This window comes from Notothenia rossii, assembly GCF_949606895.1.
Source record: "Notothenia rossii genome assembly, chromosome: 7".
Classification (NCBI taxonomy): domain Eukaryota; kingdom Metazoa; phylum Chordata; class Actinopteri; order Perciformes; family Nototheniidae; genus Notothenia; species Notothenia rossii.
Genome location: NC_136905.1, coordinates 32576085 through 32602825, shown reverse-complemented (window position 1 = coordinate 32602825; position 26741 = coordinate 32576085). Strand labels below are relative to the sequence as shown.

The window sequence follows — 26741 nt, the reverse complement described above, 5'->3', positions numbered from 1 at the left end:
CAAATGCAAACCAAACCCACCAAGAACCGTACTGGTGGAAAAACATTTTGCCAGGGCCCCTTTGTAATCTATCATGTGCTTTTACATGGGGAGCCTCTTTGACAACACAAGCCAGAAAGCCGCTTATCGGGGGATAATGAAAGTATCAATGTGCAGAGAATAGGGAATACTAACATTGGTATGTGTGGATTCTTTTTTTTAGCAGAATTGTGAAAAGCAGAAATGCTACAAAATAGCAGCAATTATCACAATTCATTTGATATTTACAGTGGGTTATGTCTATGGACTATTTAAAAAGGGGTGCTTGATAGTCATACAAAGAAATTATTATCAAATTCTGCAGCACCATGGATATTAGTCTATTTTTAGACTTTTCTTTATATTTAACCAATAGTACCTGCTCCTTTAACTTTCATTAAAGCATTGTAGCTTACAAGCCCAGCCTAAAAGTTGGTGACTGTTAGCTAACAGGTTTGGGGACCATTAGCATAACCAGAGCATGGGAAATGACTCTAGATTGGGCTATTGGTGCATTTATCAACTTTTAGGTGCTAATGATTGAAATGACGTTTTTTTCTGGGAAGTTGATTCACCTATAAAATCATATTTTTCCCAATGAAGGTTCATAAAGGGGTTTTTAGATCATATGGTACCACGTAAAGAACCCTGAGGTTGTAACCAGACGGTTTGGCCACTATTAAAATGTGCTTAAAACCCAACGCTCTTGCTGGGATTCTGGTCTGAGTCCCTTTACTCCTTAGTGGCCAAAGAAAATCAATTAAAACGGCTATAAAAAGGAACCTCAGTCATTAGATATCAATGAATGTTAGTGAATACACTTTTGCAGCACACCAAGGTACAAAGTTCATGGTAGTTGAAGATGCTGAGACCTCTTTCTGACCAGTCATGGTTTTTCTCCATCCTGCCCCCCCACCCATCACCAGCCCTGATTGTAGCAAGGCTTTACAAAGAGCCATCTCTCCCCCTGGCAACTTTGTGTGACCTTGTGGGTCTGAATAAGACTGTAAAATTGATTCAGCTCCTGTAATAAAAGAGCATACACATGATCAGCATTCTAATTATAATTAATACAGGCAGCACTAGCGCACCCATTATTTACGATGGGGGCCCATGGTAAGCAAACAATAACAATCTGCTCCATATTTTCATTGATACGTTGATGAATGGCTCTCTTTCACACAAAACAGCAATGTCTCAGTGGCCGATCATACAAGTGCTGATTACTTCACTGCCAGTTTCCTTCACCCCCGCCTCGCCTTCTCTTCAACCTCCCTTCTTCAGTCTTTCATTACCCCTTTGTTTGTATCACCTTAAGTCCCTGACTCCAAACCTCATTACCGAGCGCTGGATCAGGTGATAGAGTCAACTAACCTCCATGAGGTGAATTACTGTCCGAAATAAACAGCACCATCACACAAGCGTCCGGCAAAGAGATACCCAGCACATTGTCTGGGAAGTTCAAGTTTAAAGGGGAACAGCTACACACATTTCAAAAGATGTCACATCTGATCACATCTTAAACATTTTTTATTCTGAATCCAACACTAGAAAGTCCAAACATCAGTACATTTTCCAGCTAATTTACAAGATCCAGTGAAAAAGTCCAATCCTGTCCAATTATGTTTTAAATATTTTAAGTTATTATGTGTGAATTAATATATTCCAACATTAACTTTTCGTAAGTAATCGACAATTGATCCTTACCCTAACCCTAATTTGTGTTGGTCTATTACCTTGTGATGCAGAAACCAGTGCTATTCCTATTTCTGATACAACATAAGAGATATATTACTGTAATTACATGTATTCCTTTTATTTGATAGTTGGTTGGCTTCATCCTAGAGCCCACAAATCATTTGGCCTATCTTGTGTTAAAATACTGTTCCATTTGATGAAAAGCTATATGTGAAGTTAAAATCACTCCTTTTTCTCAGATTGTATACTAGTTATAGAATGTAGTTTGCTGGCATAGAATAAGAACATATGACTATATTAAACAGTGTCTGAATATTCTCTATCCAATGAATATCTTCTTCTCTGAGCACAAAGGACCTCCTTGCCTCGCAGTCAAAGTGTGTAAAATAAATGACAGCAACCTTCATATCTAGGTTATCCTTTATAATTAGGTGTCTATGTAGCTTATGCCATTTCCCCTGTTTGATAATTGCGGTCCATCCCTCCTAATTTTGCACAGAGACAGAAAAAAAATGCTTATTTGTGCCTATCTTCCTTATTAATTCTCCTCACAAATCCTTGATTATTTTCCAATCCTTTCCTCTGATATCTCTGGCTCTGTTTGTCTGTTTCACTCACTCCTCCACTGAGCAGCCTGCCTTCCTTCTCAATCGCCTGTTTTGTTTCCCGTTTTAATGAACAGTTGGATTCTTTTATTTCTCTACAAGTGCTGGATTTGCCTTATCACCCCCCCGTCCCTTTGAGGGTTGCCAATTGGTTTTATCCATGGATGTATCATTTCTTAGGCTTCCTCTTTTTTTCTCCACAAAGAGAAAGAACCACTTCGTCAACAAGCCTCTCCGGAGCCAGAGATTAAAAACCTCAACATCACCTACCTTCCAGCACTACTCCCAACTGGTTTGTGTAAAACTCAATTAAACTTGTCCCCACTGAATTTCACATTACAGTACATTAAAAGGAAATTCTTCAAGCGTGATGACAAAGCTCAAACCTAGCTTCAGAGCCGCTATTTAGGAGCTTTCCTAAACGCTGTAGTCTTCTGGGCTTTAGCCTCATGTCGATGCAAAAGGCGCTAAACACAAAGACAAAGAAAAGGTTTATTTTGACTCGGGAGGAAAACAAACTTTATGATTTGTTTATTTGCTGAAAGTCACAGCGTCTGCTTGATGCGCTGCATACAAACAACAAAGTCCCGGTCCATCAATTAGCTCCCTACTAAAGGTAAGACGCAGCCTTTTGATGATTAAAGGTAAGAAAAGCAACCGGAACATAATGGTAGTTGTCAACCGTGTGACATTAGCCATCTTTGTACAATACAGATGTTAATCTTTGGGGGGTTTGGCTGATTTTTTATCTCAATTTCAGAGCCTCTGTGAGTCGATAACAAATTATTCCGCCGCCTTCATACAATCTGTCTGGGTGAAAAGGGTGTGTTCAGTGGAGCGTTGCACTGACGCAAAGAAACATCGCAGGTCGATGTGCATGTTAACTTCATTCACATGTGATTATGTGCTTTCAACTACAAGATAGCGAACCTGAGATTCAAGAAGGGGGAAGGGGGAAGGGGGTCCTTAAGATGTCGTCTCTTCATGGAGAGCGTCTATTCTTTTGTAGTTTCCTACTGAGTGGGAGAGAACAGAAATAACGTGAAGGGTTTTCTACAATAAGAAGGGAAGCTTGGCTTGGCTTCAGCCAGGTCGGCTTTACAAGGGGAGAATCTGCAGATACAGTCCTCCCCCCGTCCCGTTCACTCTCTCTCTTGTTCTCCCCCGTATAGCGATCCCTCCCCACAGCCCGAGAATTTAAGGGCAGCTTTGAACCCTCTGTGTTCTTCGACATTGTGAAATGTGCGAGCGCTCGCCTCCCCGTCAGCCACCCAAAGGTGTTTTTGTGCTGAGATTAGTGGACGAGGTTCAGTCTGTGTTTTGGGCCAAACATGGCCATCCTTTGACACGAGGGCGGACTCCGACTCTGACTGGGCTACGGACCAAGATCAGTCCCTCTTGTCTCCTCTGCTTCCTGCTCAATCCTCTCCAACACATGACATGTGTCACCACCACAGATCTGCTCTGGAAGATACGAGCAGTTGAAGGTCAGGGCAAATCCCCAAAGCAGGGAGGAGAGAGGAAACAATCTCTAAGACCCACAATAATCCTCCTTTTCTATTTTTTCACATTGATGGACTACTTAAAAAGTTCATTTCTCCTAAATGCTTAACATATTTCATGGTTGGAGCTGCTATAATGTGAAATCTCCATTAGCCAAAGATGGGCGCTGCAGTAATGCAATGGATATGTCAATTTTGGAAAAAAAATTATTTGAGTCAGGATTTAAAACCCATGTAATATTCATATTTTCTATTTCACAGCACAATAGCCAGTGAGGAACTAAAGTGATTATACATAGCCAGAGTCAAACTCTAGGGCTGTTATCTATCGTAGTTTAATAAATCAACAGAGGGAGAGCAGGGAGCACAAATATTCTGTAACCACATTGGAGTCATTTCCTGAGTCAAATATGTTTGATGAGATAAAAAAGGGGGATAAGAAGTATTCAAATAGAGGATTATTTTACATGGAATTCCATGAAAAGATGAATCTTCATGCATTCATGTGTAGTTGGAGGTCTTGAGAAACTTCAATTAACTCACCGGTAAAAAAAACATTATTCAGTCAAAATGCAATTCTGAGGCCAGGTTAACTCAGACAGGAGGGGGAAAGGGGGCCACCGTGTAATTATTTGGCACTTACAATGTCCTACACTTCAAATTTGTGAGGATGGCGAGCAGAAAATCTGTTTACTATGGAGCCCGGTTCCTCACTCTCTTCTGTGTGGATGAAGCCTTTGAATAATTCATAGTGAGAGCCATAGGCATATGCAATGGAAAAAGTGTTGAAGAATATCACACCAAAGATGGCATCCTCCATTATGTGCGCTGTACCCGGTGTGCCCACAGACCTCACATAATGTAATTGGATAAAAGTCAGATGCTGCATATTGAGGAGCTACATAAGGTAGCGATATTCTTCAAGACTCTCTGAAATGTGCTAATTGACTCAAAAGCAGCTACAGGAAAAGGCTTGCATGGCTTATTGTCTTCATATCTTTATCTCCAACACCTCATTACTTTTTTTGTGTGCAGTTACAAGAAATAAGTGGAATAAATTTACTCACTACAACTTGTGTTCAAAAAGCATGACCTCTCCCAAATAGAACAAGAGTGGGGAGGAAAAAAAACAACACGTCTTAAATAAGAATTTTCTGATTTGGTCCAGCAAAGATGTTTTTGTTTGTCATTTTTCTTCTGTTGACAACTTGTCTCATTGGGATGTTACTGAATGAAACAATGTGACATGTGTTTTACATATCAAAACTGCCAAGCCTTTCATTTATAGAGGCATCATCTTCACTGACAACATTTTATTGACAGGTAAAGCCCGGGAGATTAGCATGTTGGTCTAATTAGTCTCTTTCTCCACTGGAGTATTTACACAGCCCATGAAAGGAAAAGCATCCACAGGAAACCAACCAGAGGAGGTATTCAGATCCTTCAGGTGTGTAACAATACTAATACCACATTGTGAAATACTCTTTCCAAGAACATTTACACACTGAACATGTTAACTTAGGAATAAAGTTATCAGGAAAATGTACTAATTTCACAAACATAACCCATGTGGGTGTAGTATATCTTATAATAGGGTATAAAAGCCTGATCTTCTAAAAATACTTTCCCATACAATGAAACTGCATTGTCAACAGTGTTGGGACTAACGCGGCGCACAGTAACGCGTCACTGTAACGCAACAACTTTCTGTAGTAAATAATAGCGTTACTAGTTCCATATTCCCATTAAGTAACTCAGTTGTAGTTACTGTGATTGAAATGGGTGCGTTACTGCGTTACATTATGTGATGGAACTGAACCGAATCTCCCTGCGGATGTAACAGGCGAATACAGCGATGTCCTCTCACAGCACCATGGAAAAGTGAAAGTAACCAGAGAGGAGTGATGATTGGTTAACGCGGGGTAACATTCCAGGGTAAGCCAATCAGAGACAGAGTTGGGCGGGTCTTGCCTTATGGGGAAAATACACACACACACGAACACTTGCTAATGCTAACACACACACTCACTCACACACACACACACACACACACACACACACACACACACACACACACACACACACACACACACACACACACACACACACACACACACACACACACACACACACACACACACACACACACACACACACACACACGGCAACGCTCACCACCAGCACACACACAAACAATGGCAGATGCAAGTATCAGCGAGAGCAGCAGCGCATTTGCAACTTGGAAATATAACCACTATTTTCAATTTGTGGGGATAAAGGACGCAAAAAAGCTTACGGTAAAATGTAAACTGTGTGCAGGACAGAAAGCATTGTCCACATCGAATAACAGCAATGCCAATTTTTCTGAAGCACCTAACTAATTTACATGGGGCTATAAAACTAGTCGCCACAAAGACCCCACCGTCTCAACCAATGTCTAAACATATATTTTATGTTTTATTGTTCCACTACATTTCGTAATGATAATTGCTACAATGATGGGGGAGTTGTCTTTTCTCTTACTGTGCCACAGAACAACACAAACACTTGTATTTGTATTGTTATTATTTTAAAAGTAAAGTAACTTGTTACTAGTTACTTTTATAATTTAGTAACTAATAAAGTAATTAGTTACTTTTTTGAGAGCAGTAACTATAAGTATTACTAGTTAGTTTTTAAAAGTAACTTGCCCAACACTGATTTTCAATACATCCGAGTTCTGAATCGTGCCTTAAGACAACTTGTTTTTGATTTATCACAAATATGTTTCTAATCAAAGTCGCATATGGAGAGGATGGAGCGCATACATGTGTCACAAATACAGGACTTTCAGCTAGGACACCGCTTTGGGTGTCCTATGTGGATACAAAAGCAAATGTTGAAAACAATTATGACTTTTACTAAACTATACTTTCGCTGCCTAAAAATGTTTCAATTAACTTCCACGTTTTTAATACTGTGACCTTAAATCCAAGAAAAATACTTTTTCTTTGAAATTTAAAAAACAAAGCAGTACTTACAGTATGGGAAAGTCATTATGTGGGCGACAGGGTTGGTTATATATCTTATGGCATCATTAGATAATCATTACTCATGCATTCATGTTCAAGCAGCATTTCAAAAGGTTAAAGCAAAGTTAAAAATATGTTTTTGGTTGTTTATTATTATGATTTATTCTGCCTTACTTTCTTTATCAATACATTTATTGTTTTGTGATTGAAACTTCAGAAATGCCCATAATAATTACCCAGATATATGTTGTTTTTGTCAGATTAACCAAGCTAGGATGAAGACAATCTGCCATATTGTAATATTTTAGAAATCATAATATTTGGCATTTTCCCTGAGAAAACAGTATTGGCTATAGGTCATAGGTCATAGTTCATTCACTGATTATTATTATTTTTAACAATGGCTCGTATTTTTTTTATTTGAAAATAAATGTGTTGTATGTTCAATGCTAATATGTAAATCAACTGTAGATGTCAGATGTAACTCAAATGTGAGCTCAGATAGGACTGCCTGCATCCCAGCTGCACCGGCTCTCTGAACAGGAAGTGAGGACGATGATGGATGTGGTGGCCGTGGAACTGGAGAGAGGAGTCGCTGGGTAGGCTTGCTTAATTTCTGACATGAAATATTACCTGCAGCTCTCCACAGAGCAGACCTGCTTGGATGGTGGCGGAGATAGCATCCATCCCTTCAGTATGAGAAACAAACAAACAAACAAAAGCTCCGAGACCCCTGACCCGACAAAGGAAGTACAACTGATAAGTTAGTACCAATTTCTCCCGCTTTTCTCCCGCTTTTCTCTCGCTTTCTTTGAATAGCATTTCTCTGCCTTTGGCCCCAGTTTCACCTTGCTACGCCTGTGCCCTTCTATTAAAGGTGGTAATGGCTGCCAACTTCCCTCAGGCCTTCTTTTTAATATTTGTCACTCATGAAAGAAAGAGGAGGGGGGGTGGGTAGAAAGAGATGATAAATCTTACTTTTGCCAGCTAAGGGATTCTATCACCCAAACAGTATAAGATCCAGTCCAAAACACTGCTGTGCGCATTAGGGAGCTGTGGGTTTAAGCCTTGTCCGCCATGATCAAACCAGGATTTATGAAGCATCATAACTCCCGACAACATCCAGCGGCTTATTAATTTTATATATTTCTGTCCATTCCCTGATATTCCCAGCTTTGACAGTCACTCAAGATAAGCCAAAAGCGTTCTGACAGGATGGAGTGTGAGTATATTCCTCACTGTTCTGCTGCTCTCCTCCAGTTGAATAGGTTTAGTGGAAACCTTGAGACTGCTCTGGTGTGATTTGTCTCTGCTTTTTGTCTTCACTTGCAACCTTCCCATTTGTAAGGGGCCCTTAAATCAGCTGAGCCATGAGGGCCAGACAGGGACGGGGAGGGAGGGGGGAGGGGGGAGGGTCTGGTGTGTTCATGTATGTCTTAATAATATATGTTTATGCACAGAGAAGGAGAGAAGGAGGTGATTGGCTACACCAGAGTATCACACATGAATTTTAATCAAAACACTGACTAATCACCATTTACAGGCCGTCTATATAAAGGCTTGTTCTCCGATATGAGAGGGCAACATGCTGATAGGGTTTAATTTAACTAGAGTCTGGGTCGGAGGCTTGATTTAATGTGGCCCACAGGAAAACTGAGCAGGAGAGAGAGAGGGAGAGGGAAGTGGTAGTTCTTTATGCAATGATCACATAAGTTCACATCAATAAAGCCCCGACCCATTACCAGAAACAGTACATGAAAGAGGAGGGGCCCTCAGTGAGCGCTAGCTGCTCTGACAAAAGCGGCTCCAACTCTCCTGACAGGATGCACAAGCACTGAAGGGTCCTGACAGGCTGTTTTTAAGATCTCCTGAACCCTGATTTTCTTCTTAATACAATACAATATAGTAGCCTACATTTAGGGAAACTGAAGTTAATGGAAATGTAACAGCAGGGTTTCCCACACATAGACTATACTTGGGCGGGCCGCCCAGGTATATTAACGGCCGCCCAAGTATATTTCGCGACCCATTTAGGTATTTTTATTTTTTATTTTAATTTTTTTAAATAATATATATATATATTTTTTTTTTTTTGTATTCGTCCGTGACCACGACGCCATCTGCGATCGATTAACTTGTGGACAATGATCCCTCGCTCCCTTGCTCTGATCTCGCCTCCTTCTGGCCTGTTAAGTGGCCTGCCTCACACAGGGTGACTGGCTGTCTACATGATGGCCTGTGGCCTGCCGACATGGCCACTGTCATACAGATCATAAATCAAAGCCCTTGATTGGTCTCTGTGTGTCATTCAAGCTCGGGATAACCTCAGCTCAGTTGAGGTAAAGGACTCTGAGTGTTTAGATAGTTAACTTAGTCTAAGTTCTCAGTGGGTCTCAAACGGTGTGGTCACCATTTATGTAAACACATATTTCCATTTGAGAGGGTAGTGATTGGTCTAATGGATAGTGAGGTGGGCTGAAGATCGGAAGGCTGTGAGTTCATTCTAGTTTGCCCTTGAGTAAGGCACTTAGCCCTTAGTTACTCCAGGGAGAATGTCTCTGTAATCGGTCATTATAAGTCGCTTTGGATAAAAGCATCAGCTAAATGAAATGTCATGTAATGTGATTAGTAAAATATGCATGAATAAATAAATAAAAAGTTAACTAGGTGAAAAAAGGTAAGATACACTTTTAAAACTTGTTGAGAGCTAAAACTAGGAGAGAGGAGAGAGACAGGAGAGGCTGGTTCAGGAGCACAGACACACTCATAACTATAAGTTTCAGTGTTTTTTTCATATTGGAAATGGTATGTTATTGGTTATGGCCATGATTTTATGATTATTGAAATGTATACAGTTCTGTTTAATATAGGTGTTTCCATAGATCTAGTCTCTTTATTTTCCCCTCAAAATGCACCAGATTGATGCATTTAACTCAAATTAAAATCTTACCGGGGGAGCATGCCCCCGGACCCCCCTAGAGGATTTGAGGTCGACCCCCACTTATAATCACATGGATAGGTTCCTAAATACATTTATAAATACTTTTTTTTTTTAAATAGTAACCCATTTCCATATGTTTATGTGTGGGTAGTATATTTAAACTATAGGGCTATCATTATGGGCCCTGCCTGTACCTGTTCGCTCTGCCATCGCGTGAATGGTCTGCTAACAAGCGAGCAACAGAAAGGTTAATGTTGTTGCACGTCACCTCAACCCCCCATCCCCCCCCCGCTACCACCACCCCCCCAAGTATATTTCAGATCTGTGGGAAACACTGAACAGTACATTCAATGTTCTGTATCTACTTGTTTTAACATCTCTTTGAAGTTATTGGATGCTCATGCTTAGTGGAATATGAACATTTCTGCTAGTGGTTGCACACTAGATTTCACCATAGTTGCCCGACATGTAAGCATATTTGGAAAGTGTTATAAAATGTATGTTTAAAGAGGACATATTATGCTCATTCACAGGTTCATATCAGTATGTAGTGCCTCTACTGTGACATGTCTCCATGCTTTAATGTTCAAAAAGCTCTTTATTTTTTCTCACACTGCCTGTGCTGCAGCACCTCTTTTCACTCTCTATCTGAAACCAGAGCCCAGTCTGCTCTGATTGGATAGCTGGCCAGGTCTGTTGTGATTAATCAACTACCGGTACTAAAGGGATGTGTCCGGAATATCCCGCCCTTTAGCCTATCACGTACAATGTGTTGAAGTTCTAGCCAATAGAAGTGCAAGTCTGACACAGTGATGTCACTATAACCAAACCTAAACTTCAAATCAATAGTTTGTAAAGAATAGGACTCCAGAAATTGTACTTCTTCCTCCTGGAAATGTTAAATAAAAAGGTGAAATAACTTTGATATGCTTAACATTAAGTCACCTTTATACATGTACTCCAATAAAGCAAAAGATTCTGTAAGAAAGGTTAAGGAAAAAAGCAAATAGTCATTCTTATTTATGTACCTAAAGTACAAGATGTTCCTTTTCACCTATACACACTTCACTAGTTCCCCAGCAGGCCCATCCTCTGCTGCTGCTCTGATTCTGACCCCACAGCATCATCATCCTTCTTCATCTCTCTCCCAGCTGCCTTCACTCAGGCTCAGACCAAGCTAACTAGCCACAGTGGCTATCACGCCCAGCAGTGTTTGACTAAAACCCTAGCATGCACTAGCCGGCCACAGCCACAGTGAGTGAAGCATGCAGCGGTGAGGAGGCAGGCAGGATGTAATCTCCAGGAGCTGTTGATACAGGGAAACACACAGGGTTTGGGTCAAAGGGATTAAAATGGTGGAGGTGCTGGTTGTAAGAAGGAGAGGGGCTGGGGAATAGTGACGGGAGCAGCGGGCGAGCCACCCCACAACAGAGAGGAGTGGGGAGATTACAGGGAAAATGGTGCAAGGGGGATTCCTGCGAAGAGAAGTGACTCCAAATGGCATCGGAACATAGCATTAGTAGCTACTATTCAACAGTATGCAGGCTTAGTGAGCTCAGGGCATCAGGAGAGGTGGTCATGTTTTCTGTGCTGGTCAGCGAATGCCTCATTTCTATAGGAAAACATGGATATGGAATAAGAAATAGAAAGCTGAAATCTCCACAGCTCTCCTTCAAGACTTTTGTCTCTCCTACTCAGTCACTCCTCCATGACTGTGACTGTCTAAATATTGCCATTGCCAGAAAAATCTTAAACAAATGAGGCCAACTCTGCTGGGTAATATCTTGCGGGGATGTCTGTCTGAGGTTTTTAACTGAGCCCTTCATGCCTATGCAAACCTCACATGGTTTGGATAGAGTTCCATCAACAAAACATGTCAATCACCTCTCCGTGAAAAAAACCCGGAGAGATACGACACTGAAACCTATCTCGCGCAGACCCAAATACTGTACTCACAGCTTCCATTTCACAGTCTGTGGAAGAGCGGAGTTCAAAAATCTTGTATCCATTTTTTTTTCTTCAATCCAGCTATCCAAGGGGCTCAGATTCAGGTTACATTTCACGTTGAATAGACTTGTGTTTCCAGCAGTCCAACCCTCTTCTAGTATGCTGGCTAGTGGAGCGATGACAGATTGGTTTCCACTCACTGCACGGGGGAGCACAATGGAGTGGCTTTGACAGAGTTAAGAGAAACAGTGCATAAGTGCCCCCTCCCCAACTCTCTTTTTCTGTACACACACACACCTCCCCTCCACTCGTTCCTTCTCTTTTTATCCCTGTTCTCCCTGGGGCTCAGAGAATGGATGGCCCTGTCTGACCTGGACGACACTGATGTCTAGTCCTCTACACTACTGTACCTACAGCGCGCCTGTCTGCTCGCTCGCAGCTCTGTCCACATTCCCCCCCACACACACACACACACACACACACACACACACACACACACACACACACACACACACACACACACACACACACACACACACACACACACACACACACACACACACACACACACACACACACACACACACACACACACACACACACACACACACACACACACACACACACACACACACACACGCACACACACACGCACACACACACGCACACAAACAGTAGAATCTCACAAGAAAAAGGGGCACCCATCTCTGTCACCCAGTGCCGACAGGCAGAGGTCAGCAGAGCTCAGGCACTAAAGCTACTTCGAGGAGGAAGGTTAGCTCATAGGCAGCCACTATCATTGCCATGGTGAGGATAGACATACGGCTTTAGGCATAACATTAAAATGTATAAATGGTATTCTTACTTAGCTTACCCTAATTGAAGTCTCATATTTAAGTGACAAAACAGGTCGTTGCCCTCTGAATGCACCCTCTGATCACAAGCTTTATCAGCAGTATCCTAAGAATAATGTCAATATTGGACCATTCTGTAAGTGGTGTGCCATATATTGCAATGGGTGGCTGTAGTTCAAGGGTTAAATGGGCTTCTACCAATTGGAGGCTCAATGGTTCAAACTCCAGCCCCTGCAGTCAATGTTTTCCAATTTCGTAGGGCAAGATACTTTGGCCAAAATTGCTCCCATAGGCATGTTAACAGAAGTGTATTCTTAATTAAATTTTAGATAAAAGCAATAAACCCTAACCCTAAATGAGATGTAAAGGTAATGTGTTGCATTAGGCTTGGGCCTTTACGGTAACAAATGTAATAAATTGTATTGTAACTTAAATCTAACTCACAATATTGGAATGCCTGATAATTAAATTACAAATCAGGTCATGGCCCTCTGAATGCAGACACATGTTTTCTGATCTGGGGCTCTATCAGCAGACTAGTACCCCTCAGAATGACGTCTTTATTCTGGCCATTCTCGAAGTGGTGTGCCTTATACAGTATATGGGCAATTGTGGCTCAGGGGCTAAATGGGCATCTACCAACTGGAGGATACATGGCTGAAAGCCCCTGCAGTCAACGTGTCAAAATGTCATAGGGCAAGATACTTGAGATCAAATGTTCTCATAGGCTTGTACATGTATACAGTAGACAAGTGTATGTATTTATTATTTTTAGATAAAAGCACCCTAAACCTAACCCTAAATGACATTTATTGGACATGTGCCGCATCATACTTTCATACAGGAGATGCAGTTTGAAAACCCTAACCATAACCTTCCTTTACCTAAAACAACGAGTTTGTCTACCCATAAGCATACCATAGCCTTAATCGAGCATTTTATTGGGCTAACCATAACCATAGTTTATTGCACCGATCCAAACACCCAAATCAATGTATTGGTCGTTTCTGATCAGCGATCCAGTACTAAGGTTCTCTTTTACCAAATTAAGAACTGTTCTAAAACCTCAGGTCTTTGCGTTCTTAGATGCTTAAACCTGGCAACCTGAACCAACCAATTGTCAAAAACCAACCTTGATTTAAAAAAAAATTGAATTATCTCCATATGATTCAAACTCAAGATGAAACATGCTTTAGCTTTGCCTCTTGCATGATTATTCACATGTTTACAAATGTTCAAAGTGTTACAACTAAACCGTTAAAGCTCATTTTGGAACCCACCTCATGCATCCCTGTGTCCTTACCCATGGCATTGGACTTTGAGGGCCAGAACAGCTTAGATCCCTGCGCAGATAGCATGATAAAACAACCCACAGATAAGCTACTAATGCTAGAGGTGGCTCGCAGTTGTGTTCCTCCGTGCGCCGCAATGAGAAAAGAGAATCGGTGATATCATACTGATACGGCACGCTAAAGACTATGTGTTTTTTCCCCCCACGCAGGTGGATGTACAATCAATAAAATGGATTAGCTGCAAAGGTATGTATAAAGGTTATCGGCCAGTTCTCCTGCATGAACACACTGGCGACCCCACAAAACAATTTCGTAATGTGTCGAGCTATTTCTTCATAGAAAATCTGATTAGGTCTTGCCCAGACTAAAAATTGATTTGCAGGGGTGTACATTACCAAAGGAAAAATTGCTCCTGCTATGCGAGACGCTATAAGAATGGAATTGTTTTAACTCTATTCTCTCTAGGGTATCATGGTAGCAGTCAGGGTTGTATGTTTTTCTTCTACTGCCATGTCCTTTCTTCCTCCACAGTTTCCCAGAGTATGATCATCTCCTCTCTCCCTCAGTGCATCAGAGTTTCACCTAGACTCACTTTCACTTGTTTAGTTCCACTCGCCGCAGTCCTGTGTCAACCCTCAGAGAGACTTTAGCCGTGTGGTTTTCCATCACGCTGACTGACGATCTAAACACCCTCCACCCCAGTGATTCTTCTATCGCTCTGCCTCCATCTCTCCTTCTTGCTCACTCTCTCTGTCACACACACACACACACACACACACACACACACACACACACACACACACACACACACACACACACACACACACACACACACACACACACACACACACACACACACACACACACACACACACACACACACACACACACACACACACACACACACACACACACACACACACACACACACACACACACACACACACACACACATACACAACATGACCCCCCTAGTCTGATAAAAAAAACACCCCCTCCTAAAAAAATCTCTGTGGATGTGCAGAAAGGCCCCTCTCTCCAGCTCTTAGCTTTTGTCTCTGATTATCCCTGCACACACACGACCCCCTACATCCTCTCCACACACTCTTCTCAACCTGCTCCAGGATCTTGTGTGTGTATATGTGTGTGTGTGTATGGGGGGGTTGACTCTGACCAATGGCATCCAAAAGCAGGGCTTTATCCTGAAGCACACTGACAATGCTTTTCACACCTACTTACCACAGCAGAGATGGGGGCGGTGGGCTGCATCATACCCAGGCCTTAAAAGCAAGGCTAAGGGCTTTTAGAAGACACACAGAATGGACTCTTTAATTACTGACTAAAGATCCTGCAGTCGATAAAAAAACCTAGCAGAAGCTTATTTTCATATCCGCAGAATTTTTCAATGAATATAAAAACGGTCATTGATTATGCCGTTAAGGCAGGGGGAAGTTAAGAAGGGAAATATAAAGTACATATAATCACATTAACTTGCAGTGATTAATGTAATAAAATGTGATCTTCTCTCCCCATCTGTACTGAACACATTCAGTACTGCGGAGACATGCTCCAAATATTAACAAGCCGCTCCTCAAAATCCACATAAGTAGTAAGTTCTGTGTTTGAAGAAATCTGCAGAAGCAATGCAGATATAATGTTCTTCTACAGTACAAGACAAAAAAATACCCATATTGGCTTTTGATGCCTGTGCACTTTGTATGATATCTTATGAAAATGTATTGTACTTTTTCATACGTTACCCTACAAATGTCCAGCAACACGTGTCAATTTTAGCTTGGTAAATGCATGCTACATTTCCAAAATAACTTCTTTCTTCAAAGGAAACAACTTGCTTAGGTTATACGGTGGCCGACAAGTGCAAACGCGCTACAGCGCCCCAAAACATTTCCATTAGGAGAAGCATGCTGCAGCTTCAAAAATGATTAAATAGTACACAAGCGTTTTGTATTTGCAGCGTTTTACTCATGCATCGCTTTCAGTAAACACTGTGCATGTTTTGTCAAGTTGGTGAAGTAGTTTCATTATTTCACATGTTTTGGCGCATTTGTGGTTTTATATTTGCATCGTTCTTGAAAGTGCAGCGCGTTTCTCTAAATCAAAGTATTTTTGGCTATTTGGCATTTGCACCTGTCGGCCACCGTAGATTTAGGCAACAAAAGCCTGGTTAGATTTATTTAAAAGATCTAGGGAAAATACATAAGAAGCTAAATGAAAAGTCAGACAAGACAACGTTTGGTTAATATGTTAACCAAACGTACACTTCCTGGTTCACAAATACATTGAATTCCATACAATTGATTATAAACAAATCACAGTGCAGTATAGCCTCGAACAGTACATGAAAGCAGCCTGAATATTTACATTGAAAGTGACTATATGTGGGCCTTCACTCCCAGACCCACATTAGGCCTTCCTGCTTGATCAATACCGAAGCATTCCACATCATTGATTATACAATTATAGAGAAGTGAAATCTGTGACACGCTCTCATGTAGAAGCATTAACCAGTAGAGCCAGCAGTGGAGACTGAGAGGAGGGAAGAAGCGTCCTCTTCACTCACAGTTTCTTTTTTCTCCTTTTTTTTTAAACGTGCTGCTTAAAGCGAGCTCCGTGTAGTCCAGGTACTTCACTCAGATGATTATAATGCCACGAGGGTGCAATACATCACTCTTATTAGCCACACTGGAGCACAATGGTATCATAATTAATGGTCGCAGCAGGATTGAACGCTGCCCTGACATGGAAAAGTGGGCCTACTTAAGCTCTACAAGGCATTTAAATATGCAGAGTGAATGGCACAGCCCAAACCCTCCTGCTCTAAGGACAGCCCACGCTCATTAGCCTGACACCTTCCGTGGCATTGATACAAGGACGGGCGGCAATACTCACAACACCAAGCACATACTCGAAAAATATGCATGTAACAAAAGCTTCTAAATACAAGGTGGAAAAATCCTCATCAGTGCTCATCACTCCTTTTACGTTTTCCTCCCTGCATTGTGGTTTTTGTCTTAAGGCTTAGTCCACGCTGAAAGCAGATGGACATATATGTGTCAGCAGCCATTATTCAAATGTTTGGTAATGGCGCCCGGTCTGTGCTCGCATGTGTTCGCAGTGAATGTGGCAGAGTGGGGTGTCTGGTGCCAGTGCTATATAGTGTCTAGCACGGGGAAAGTGGCTGCGCGGCGGGAGAACAATGCACATAAAAGGCTGTCGGAGGAAGCGTCTTGAGCTGACGTCTTTCACAAGGCTCTGAATGGAGCAGCAGCACAAGTGTGTGTGTGTGTGTGTTAAATGCTTATGAGTGAGACAGCACAAGAAGAAAAAAAGGGGAGGAAACGCCCTCTTGGATATGTTTGAGGACAGAGAAATAAGAGTGTCTTGAAATTATTGCATGTGCATGAATGCTCCTAAATACATGTGTGGGATGCTTAAGTCCTCTCAGATTGCCATACGATTTGGATTTCGCTGTCCTTAACCCACAACGCGCTCTATCCCTCCTCCTCTGCTATGCATAAACCCATCTTTGTAACTTCGGCACAATTGCTAATGTGGAATCTTCAGCAAAAGACACGTTGCCAAACGCCTAAAACCCGCCGCTCCTCTGCACCCGGCTCACTCCAGCCTGACCGTACTGGAGTTATCGCGTGGCTCAGTGCAATCAATTATTGTTGCAGTGGAATCATTAATAATTTCCTAATGAAAACGATTCTGTTGATCTGTTGTCTTTTAATTAAACATAATTAGTCGGCTGCTCGGAGCTGTGGTGGGGACTCCTTTAGGGTACAATTTTGTTTTAATACACTGATAATGAAATTTTTACATTGTGTCAGTTGTTTAGTTATTATTCAGTCACACTATTTCGCTATGTTCCCAGATAACAGATAATAACCCCTCGCACCTCCTATTCGCCACAGTCATTTCGAAAGAGGAGGGTTAAAATGAACAATTACATTTTGAACTGTAAGAGTCCTCTCCTCTCGCTGTTTCATGCCTTTACGGTTTCATTTCTAGTGGGAAAAACACTCAAAAAGCTAATTGTAATCTGGTTTTATTATTATTATTTGAAAAAGAGTCAAATAGATACTACATCTGTCCCTGCAGGTCATGCTAGTCCATGCTATGCCTCAGAGGTCTGGAGCTCTGGAGCAGTGGAAGGAGGTATAAAAAAAGGATCTGATTGTGAGGACTTAGAGAATATGAAATAGTACAAAGACACAGCGACTTGGCTAATTCGGCACAGTCCGGGCTTATGTAAAAACGGCCTAGTTACATTGGTCAATTTCTGCACGAACAATGGGATAAGTTGCTCTGGAGACTTATTGGACATGCTTTATCTGAATGTGGTCTGGCTTAAGAGGCTTACATTTGAAAAGTTTAGGTGACCTCTGAATAATGCCACATAATGTAGTCACATTCACTGTGTATAGTTTCAATGGGCTCTGATATCAGGTGACAATGGGGGTAAGCACAATGAGAGCTCGCACTGAGGATGAATGAAGTCATGTATTGTACTTTAGACCTAAAAATGACACTTCAACCGTGCACTCAGATCTGATTGTGTTTGATTCCAGCCAGTTATACAGTAGAGAGGTTTTATCTAAGGGGAATGTAAAATACTGCAGGAATTTATAATGTCTTCAATCATTTTGTGTTGAAAGACAATGATGCTTTGCGTTAAGATTCGGTGGATTTTTTTAAATGCACACGTTTCAATGTGTAAGGTGGTGATATTCTGGATTTTTGTTAACTAATCCTATATAAAAGATGTACAAAGTCAACTAATGAGTAGGGCTGGGCAATACAACATTAATATATCAATATTGTAGTATGACGAGATAACTGTATTTGTAATTTTGTAATATAGCTTCTTTCTTGGTATTTATAAACAATAAGAGAAATGTGTGGGAGAGAAACTTTGGGATTTTAGCCTTTGCAGACTCTTCAGGAGAATAATAGGACCTCCTTAAGACCAGATATATCCTTTAAAAGCTGGACTTGCATCACGGGCATGGTCAAATTTGCTGAAATTATTCCAATCAAGCAGGTCTGCAGCCTTTAAACAAAGACACTGTAGCGCGTTCAACTGGAAGATAGGAGAACAAATATCAAAATGGCGCTGAATTTCTTTTTTTTCGGACAAACTGCTCCTACTTTCCAGCTGCATTGTTTATGAATCTGTTGTTGAATTCTCTACAGGTTTCTATCTGTCATTCTTCCTTCCTTCTCTCTACCTCCACCTCCTCAGTCTCCAGCGTTACTGTAACACATAATTACTCTGCAGACTTGCCGCCTGTTTCTATAACTTCAGGGGTTCAAAGAAGCTGTCGGAGTGTGGAGGAGAGCATTGTGGGAGTTCCAGGTGGATTTCTCGATAATGAGTTAGTGCGGTAGTACAGTTGAGAGTTTTAGTAATGGCTCGCTGCTAAGGCTCTTCCTCTGAGTTTTAATGTAAAACAAACAGGGCCGTGCTGACAGCCTGGGAAAAACAGATACTGCACTTTTCCACTTCCTCTTCAGGGCTACTCATTTTAAGAATTAAAAGAAGAATTTATAGTCATGAAACGGCGCTGTGCATCCTAATTTGGGATATTTAAATACCTCTCTGGGGCTTCTCATTTCTATAAATGGGTATAATGTGCAATACTTTCTGGATAACATGACACAGAACAGATTATCAGGAGGAGATGAGTTCTCTGGTAGGTTTGTAGGATCCCAAAAATAGGTACGGAATTTATATTTGACACCGTAGGGTTAGCTTGATGACCAGAGGCGCCCTGTGGGGGCCCTGAACACACCTCCCTGCTGCTTGTTACACACTCCACTGCATGTATTATACATAACAGCCTCCTGGAACACGACTCTCAGAGGAATCAGTTTGCTGAATCCTGTCCTCTCCACATATTTCTCCCTGAATGACAAGTTTCGGGGATTGTGCAGAAATGTAATGCAGAAATCACAGACAGAACAGCCCAACAGTAAGCTACAGCCACTCAAACCAATCACCGGTCCTTACTTAGAGATACTCCCCCATAGATTCACTCTGGCGTGCATCCAAAGAGAGCTGCCACTATCTTTGCAGGCAGCCTTAAAGAAGACCAGTGAAAGGTAAGCCAAAGCATATTCTGAGAGCATACTGTGTATTGAGATATTCACTGTTTTCCATAAGTAACGCATCTCAGGGAGCAATGTAGCAGCCTGCAGCCCTGGGGTGAAGATATAAACAATCTGGGCTGAAGCTCCGAGAGGCGGGAAGAAAGTTTTCTGTCGGACTCTTAGGAGCTTTTGCCAGTGTCGACACGATAAACACAACTCAAGCGCCGCTTCAAAGCGGAAGTGGAATTGAATTTGACAAAGATTTGATATTTGCAGCAGACTCAGAAGTTCAATTTCAATGTCACCTCCAGAGGCGGCCCACACATGCAGATCGTAATGTTTGAAAGGGCGCTGAAGAAGAATGAATGGAGTGAATCATTGTGGGCGCAAGAGTCAAACGGCTGAACAGCATCAAACACTTTCTGAACTTACTCCAAGTCCACCTGAAATGGGGAAAAAAGTTGCCAGGAGCTAAAATGTTGAAAAATGTGGGATAGAGCGCAGAGAAAAAACGGGCACCAAACCAATTTATCTAAAGCTTTGCGGTAAAGTTGCTACAAAGCTGAGTCAAGTATGGAATCACACAGTATCATTCTTTCCCCCTGGTTGTATCATCATGTATTACATTTTTTATATTAATTGTAGCATTCATTTTAAAGGGGCTCTATTATGCTCATATTTGTATTTTGTGCCTCTACTGTGACATGTTTCCATACTTTAATGTTAAAAAAAAATTCTTTTAACCCTCTGTCTGAAACCAGAGCTCAGTCTGCTCTAATTGGTTAGCAGGTCGACTGTTTTGTGATTGGTCAACCACTTAGAGATGTCCCGCCATTTAGCCTATCACCAACAATGTGTCGGAGCGCGAGCCAATAGAAGCGCAAGTGTTACGTAGTGATGTTATAATGTTTAAGAATGATTAACCTTATAAATATTCTATTACTATAGAAAAATTAACAGAAATCAATTGTGTTTAATGTGTACTATACATCTTTTTTGCTTAGCAATGGTACAACTACTGTATGAGATGACCGGAGATATTAAACTTCTACTCCGAGATTTAAATTAAATGAATTCTTCTTTGTATGCGTGCGAAGATCCTTGTGGGGGATTTACTGTAATGAACTTATGCAGTACAACACAGAACAACTCTCACAAGGGGACGTCTGGAGATGTTATTGTGAATAATTGAATAAGGTCAAACTGAAAGTGACAAACAAAGGAGCTGCCAGTGATATGCAGCTGAGGTGATGATGCTGCATGTGATGTTATCTCCAGCGTATGAAGAGTGGAGGAAATTCTTCTTCTTCTTCAAAAGAAAAAAGAGAAATCCTGTTATTGCCCGTTTTTCTTGTCTCATACAGTCCGTGTGTGAGCAGGAAGATTAGAAGATTTTAAAGAAGTGCATAATCTTCTTTCACAGCTTATCAAAACTTTAATGATTTGGTGATAAAGAGCACAAAGTTAAGTAGCCGGTTAAGAGGATAACTCCACAGTGCAGTCTAGTGATTAGTAGATGAGAATTGGGAGACTGAAAATCCGGGGTTGCAAATCCCACTCCTGCCACTTATTCACTTTGAGGGAGAAGAAGCTCCATTTCAGCTTTGGGGGGGTATTGTCACGGGGTAATCATTTTTTGAAAAGTGATAAATGGAACCCCCTTTTTCCCTTCAGCCTTTTTGGAATCCAAAACACATCTTTATTTATTTTGCTGTGTCTCTTTGGTTAACACCCGTCAAGACCCAATTATAGCTGCAGAAGCCTTGTGCTTTCATGGGAAGTGAAGCTACACACACTGCAGTGGCAGGGCTGTGTGCATCTCTGCAATCTGCAACAAACCTCTACAGATCCATGTTGGGCCATCTTTTAATGAGGGTTTGCCGGACACAATGCGGCAGATTGGGGAGTTTATCGTAATGACAGCGGGTCATTTGTGCTTTAAGGCTGAAGGCTGGATAAACAACAGGGATTTTCCTGACAGATATGATGATATTCCCTTCCACTTATTTACATAAATCCATTCCTGAATGTCTGATTTATGAAAGATGTACAGATAAAGCTCTGCTGAATTAGCGAGGGAACAAATGAAGAGAGCCCATCTCCACAACTTTGCTATCTGCACCGAGATAGGGATTCACTTAGTATAAAAGAGAAGGGAAAAAAGGGGGGCATTAATTACCTTGTGAAATCTAAAGACCATTAACTTTGTGTGTCAAGTGATGTTTCTCAGTTCCTAATCAGAGTTTTAGTGATATAAATTGCTCTTTGGAGTAAAACAGATATGGTGTGAGGCTTTTTTGTGTGTCCTTGCAGCTCTAATTATTTGTGTGTGACTTTGAGAAGCAAAAGGAGAAAGTAAAAAGGGAGACAGATGGAGAGAGTGGAGAGGATGGAGGATTGTCTTTGCTGCCGTGGCGTGGTGTGTTGCGCCGCGGAGAGATAACAGGACGCCGCCGCTTGCTTACCTTTGCAGTACACCACACAGTTGTTTTTGTTGTCTTCCGCTCCCTGCCAAGTCACATCCAGCAGCCACCTGGGGCCGGCGCTCAGCACCACCGGGACCGTGCTCTTCGTCTTCTGGACGGGGACAGATAACACACACTAATCATTTGCTTATTTTGGTGATTAAAGAAACATTAATAACCACTGAGTTACGCTCTTCCAGGCTCTGAATGGCCACAAACAGACCATTTCAGAAAGTATACACCATGCATCGCCTTTTTTTTTACAAGGAGGATTTGAGAATCAGGGAAGGCTGTGTGTGTGTGTGTGTGTGTGTGTGTGTGTGTGTGTGTGTGTGTGTGTGTGTGTGTGTGTGTGTGTGTGTGTGTGTGTGTGTGTGTGTGTGTGTGTGTGTGTGTGTGTGTGTGTGTGTGTGTGTGTGTGTGTGTGTGTGTGTGTGTGTGTGTGTGTGTGTGTGTGTGTGTGTGTGTGTGTGTGTGTGTGTGTGTGTGTGTGTGTGTGTGTGTGTGTGTGTGTGTGTGTGTGTGTGCACACACGCGTGTGTGTGTGTGTATGCGCGCGCGCGTGTGTGTGCGGTATAGTAGTTGGAGTGTGGACAAACGGGTGTATCAAAGAGGGGGAATAACAATCCAGGATTTATTAATCATGAGATCTCTTAGATTAACTTCTTATTATCCTGAAAAAAGTCAGAAATCATTCGGTCATTTTGGTGATTAAAGAAACATTAATAACCACTGAGTGACGCTCTGAATGGACATACACAGACACTTTCAGGAAGTATACAACCCAAGTCCCCCTTTTCCTTTTGAGAATCAAGAAAGGTTTTGAGAAAGTGTGTGTGCTGTACATGTAACATGGTGACAAACGGGTATATCAAAAAGGACGAAACCCAATCCAGGATTCATCATGAGATCTCCTAGATCAACTTCTAAGGTGTCTGGGAATTATGAAAAAAGGAAAGAAAGAAGGAAGAAAAAGCTGGTGACTTTCAGAGAGAGGGAAGCGAGTGTTCAGCGGTGAACTTTGGGCGCATTGTGCCTTGCTATCGCCAGGATCTCACTATTTCCTGAAACAAGCAGGGAAGAATTTAAAGAATCAGTATCCATTTCAAAGGCCAATTGAGGTTAGGGTTTTTATAATATGCCTAAAAAAATTATTCTGAATGTGTAAGGTCATTTTTCTCCTTGGTCAGAGGTCAAACGTGGTGTTTTATCCCCTTCGGAAAGGAACAAAATAAAAGAGGGAGATAGAATGCAAGGTCCAGCACAGTAAACTCACATGCTGCAGTGTCACAGAATGGTCGTTCTCTATTCATCCTCATGATTTGGTTTTATTTTGGTGTTGCAAATTGGTGATGTTGTGGGGCTGGTGGGTACATATTACTCAAAGGCAAAATCTCAGTATTTCAAGGCCATTACTTTTGAACCCCGGGGCCCTCCTTCATTAGGGTGTTACAGAAATAGTTTAGCTATGAGAAAATGGGTTGGGGTGCAATCTTTATTTCTTTTTTCCATCTGAGGCAGGCAGCGACAGGACGCTGTCCATCTGCCTAATGCAACAGAAAAATACCAGTCCTCTCTGGCGTTTTTCACTTATTGCTCCCCCGCAAAAGGCAACAACCTTCAAGGATAAATGCAAATGTCACTTGAGCATGTTAAAGGTCTGAATTGGCACAGATATGCACAAGAGATGAGCACTGTGCTCCGGCAGTGCCCCCTCCTCCTCTTCCTCCTCCTCCTCCTCCTCCTCCTCCCCCTCATGCAGCCCATTTATCTTTTTCATGAACTCTATCTGGTCTATGGCTGGAGGACTTAATTTTTTTTGCATTATTTACAAAAACATCTCTGTGAGATAGCAATCTGTTTTGATGTTGTGTGCAAATGAAGGCAACAAATGCAGACGCTAAATAAAGACAGATTTCTACACATAAATATCTATATCTATACATAGCAGTGCACATTGGCAAGCGTCGCTGCCAAACTGATCAAACACAGACAGTAAATTGTGTCTGTTGATATTCTTATTCCTTCTCCTGGCATCTTCTTATCCCGCCCTGGCAGCAGATGAGACGGAGAGGGGACCTCTATAATTTAAGTCATCCTCCATTTCACATTTCAAATTAGCCTCACAATAAAGTCTTCTATCTGGCTAACCTGAAAATCTCACACCCCTGTCAAAGGAGCAGAGCAGACCAGGCCGATTGTTGCTAGGACGACTATCTGAAATGGGAATCAGATTAACCCTTCCTTAGATCTGCAGACTGGAGCCATCTCTTATTCAGCAGCGAGAGGCCTCTCCGCCGTCCCTCTGAGCCTCTGGGAATTCATGATATTCCAGCTGCTCTTAATGTAGCCAACAGGGACAAAACACCACACTAACCACACATCTTCCCATTGTTAGAGTGTGTTAGAAATCATTACAGCAATCACAATTGTTCCTTTGCTGAGAAAGAAACTTTTAAAAATGCATATTATGTATTATTTTTGATGTAATTGTTAATAGTTTTTTTTGTTGTGAACAACAGCAACAACCCATGACAGCGCCTCAGTGCAGCAGATTTACATAATGCATCGATCGTGACAATGGTGGCCTATGTGCTTTGTAAGAATGCTGCATGTACCAGACGTCACTCAGACAAAGAAATGCAGAAAGCACACAACATATTAGGGATTAAGACACAGAGTGGCATCAGTGCAGGGGCGGGGGCTCTGCGAATGCAAATGGAAACATTTGTACAACCGGATCAGTTGGCCTAAGTGGCCGCGGCCAGGAGAAATGCAGACTGACAAGCAGAACATTTATTTCCCTGCAGCGGGGAGGATAAACAAACTCCTCTTCACGAGCAGGGGGATGTGACGTATGGAAGCTCTTTCCTGCCTTACACAGTACTGAGAGCGAGTTTGTAAAATATGCTGACCCCTATTGGATGTTAAATATGCCACAAATCTGTGTAAATGTCTGAATAACACTGAATATATTCCTGATTTGAACACATCTTTAGGTATTTTGACAGGTATTCAAATAAAGAGATATTAGAAGAAAGACTACTTTGAATGGGTAAGAAAAATAAGTAAAACATTTTACAATGAAACTTCATGTTACTTACATTAAGAAAATATATTTGTATATTGCCAGTCTTCTGAAATATTATGTTTGAATATGCAAAGGAGGTTTAATGTTTAATATAGTAAATTTACAACCAACCACAAAAAGACAACATGAAAAATGAAAACAACATAAATATGTATTTTAGCTGTTTTCTAAGCACTGTTCTGAAGAAGACTTGTTAAGCCACAAACATGAAATAAAAAATGTTCCCAGTGCAAACATGCAAAGTAGGCATTATCTGATTAATAATTATGGTGACTTTAAGATAAATCTATACACACACAAAGACAAAGTTGTTAAAAAAAACAAATAACATTTCTATTTTGGATGTTTTCTTTCCACCTATCTGAATGAAGACATGTAAGCAAAACATTTCCAGATGTCTCAAAATGGACCAGAGCATGAAAAAGGCCCTGACATGTTTTTTTCCTATAGTCTCTGGCCTTAGAGAACAAGTATATATGAGTTTAGTTTATAGAGATACAGTGTTTAATATCAGTTGCCACACTATCATCCCTGTCAGAGCCTGTAAAAATACTCCTCTGGCCTTCCTGTCTGTGTACTGTGTTACGGTTTATCCACCCTCTGCCTTCACTCCACTGGTTTCAATACCCTGCCGCTATTTCTATTATTTTTTTCTGAGCTGTGTTACCGTTGCTCGTGTAAGAGATACAGTGACCAAAACAGTGTAGTCAGCGAGGAAGTGATTACAAACTGATGCTCCAAATTCGCTATAAAATGAAAATCAATATTTCCACAAGTTGCTGCAACATAAAAGATAACCTTCATTGATTTTTCTAGACTTAGGCCTCTGTGATAAAATCTAATATAAATTTTCAGCCACACGGATTTGGATCAGAGCGGAGCAGAGGCTGAACGATAAGTTCCGCGCACATCTCTCAGAGTTGGATTTTTTCTCCCTCCCCCTTTTCCCTCTTCCAAGGCAGGGCTGTACTATTTATAATTGGCCCTGTGTGAGCAAAAGCTTCTATCAGGAATCTGTTCTAATTTTTATTACTGAGAAGCTAAAGCCTGTTCCAGATAATTTGGAAATTTCAGGGGAATTGTGATAGAGCTGATGGCACAGCCGGACTGACTCCAGAAAGGAGCTAACCTGTAATAGCCTCTGTGGCTGCGCTGATTAAATGTTGCCATAGATGAAAGACCTGCCATCACCGCAATAAA

At 41.5% G+C, this 26741-nt stretch overlaps 1 protein-coding gene across 2 annotated transcripts in view; it reads right to left on the bottom strand.

The window, feature by feature from the left end:
• Positions 1-26741, bottom strand: part of zfpm2a (zinc finger protein, FOG family member 2a) — a 127004-nt gene that overhangs the window by 26082 nt on the left and 74181 nt on the right. The window contains exon 5 of one of the 2 annotated variants that reach the window (XM_079641089.1): positions 22451-22562. In XM_079641089.1, the coding sequence (XP_079497215.1) occupies positions 22451-22562 (112 nt within the window). The remainder of the gene's footprint in view (positions 1-22450; positions 22563-26741) is intronic. The other variant, XM_079641088.1, reaches the window with a different exon arrangement.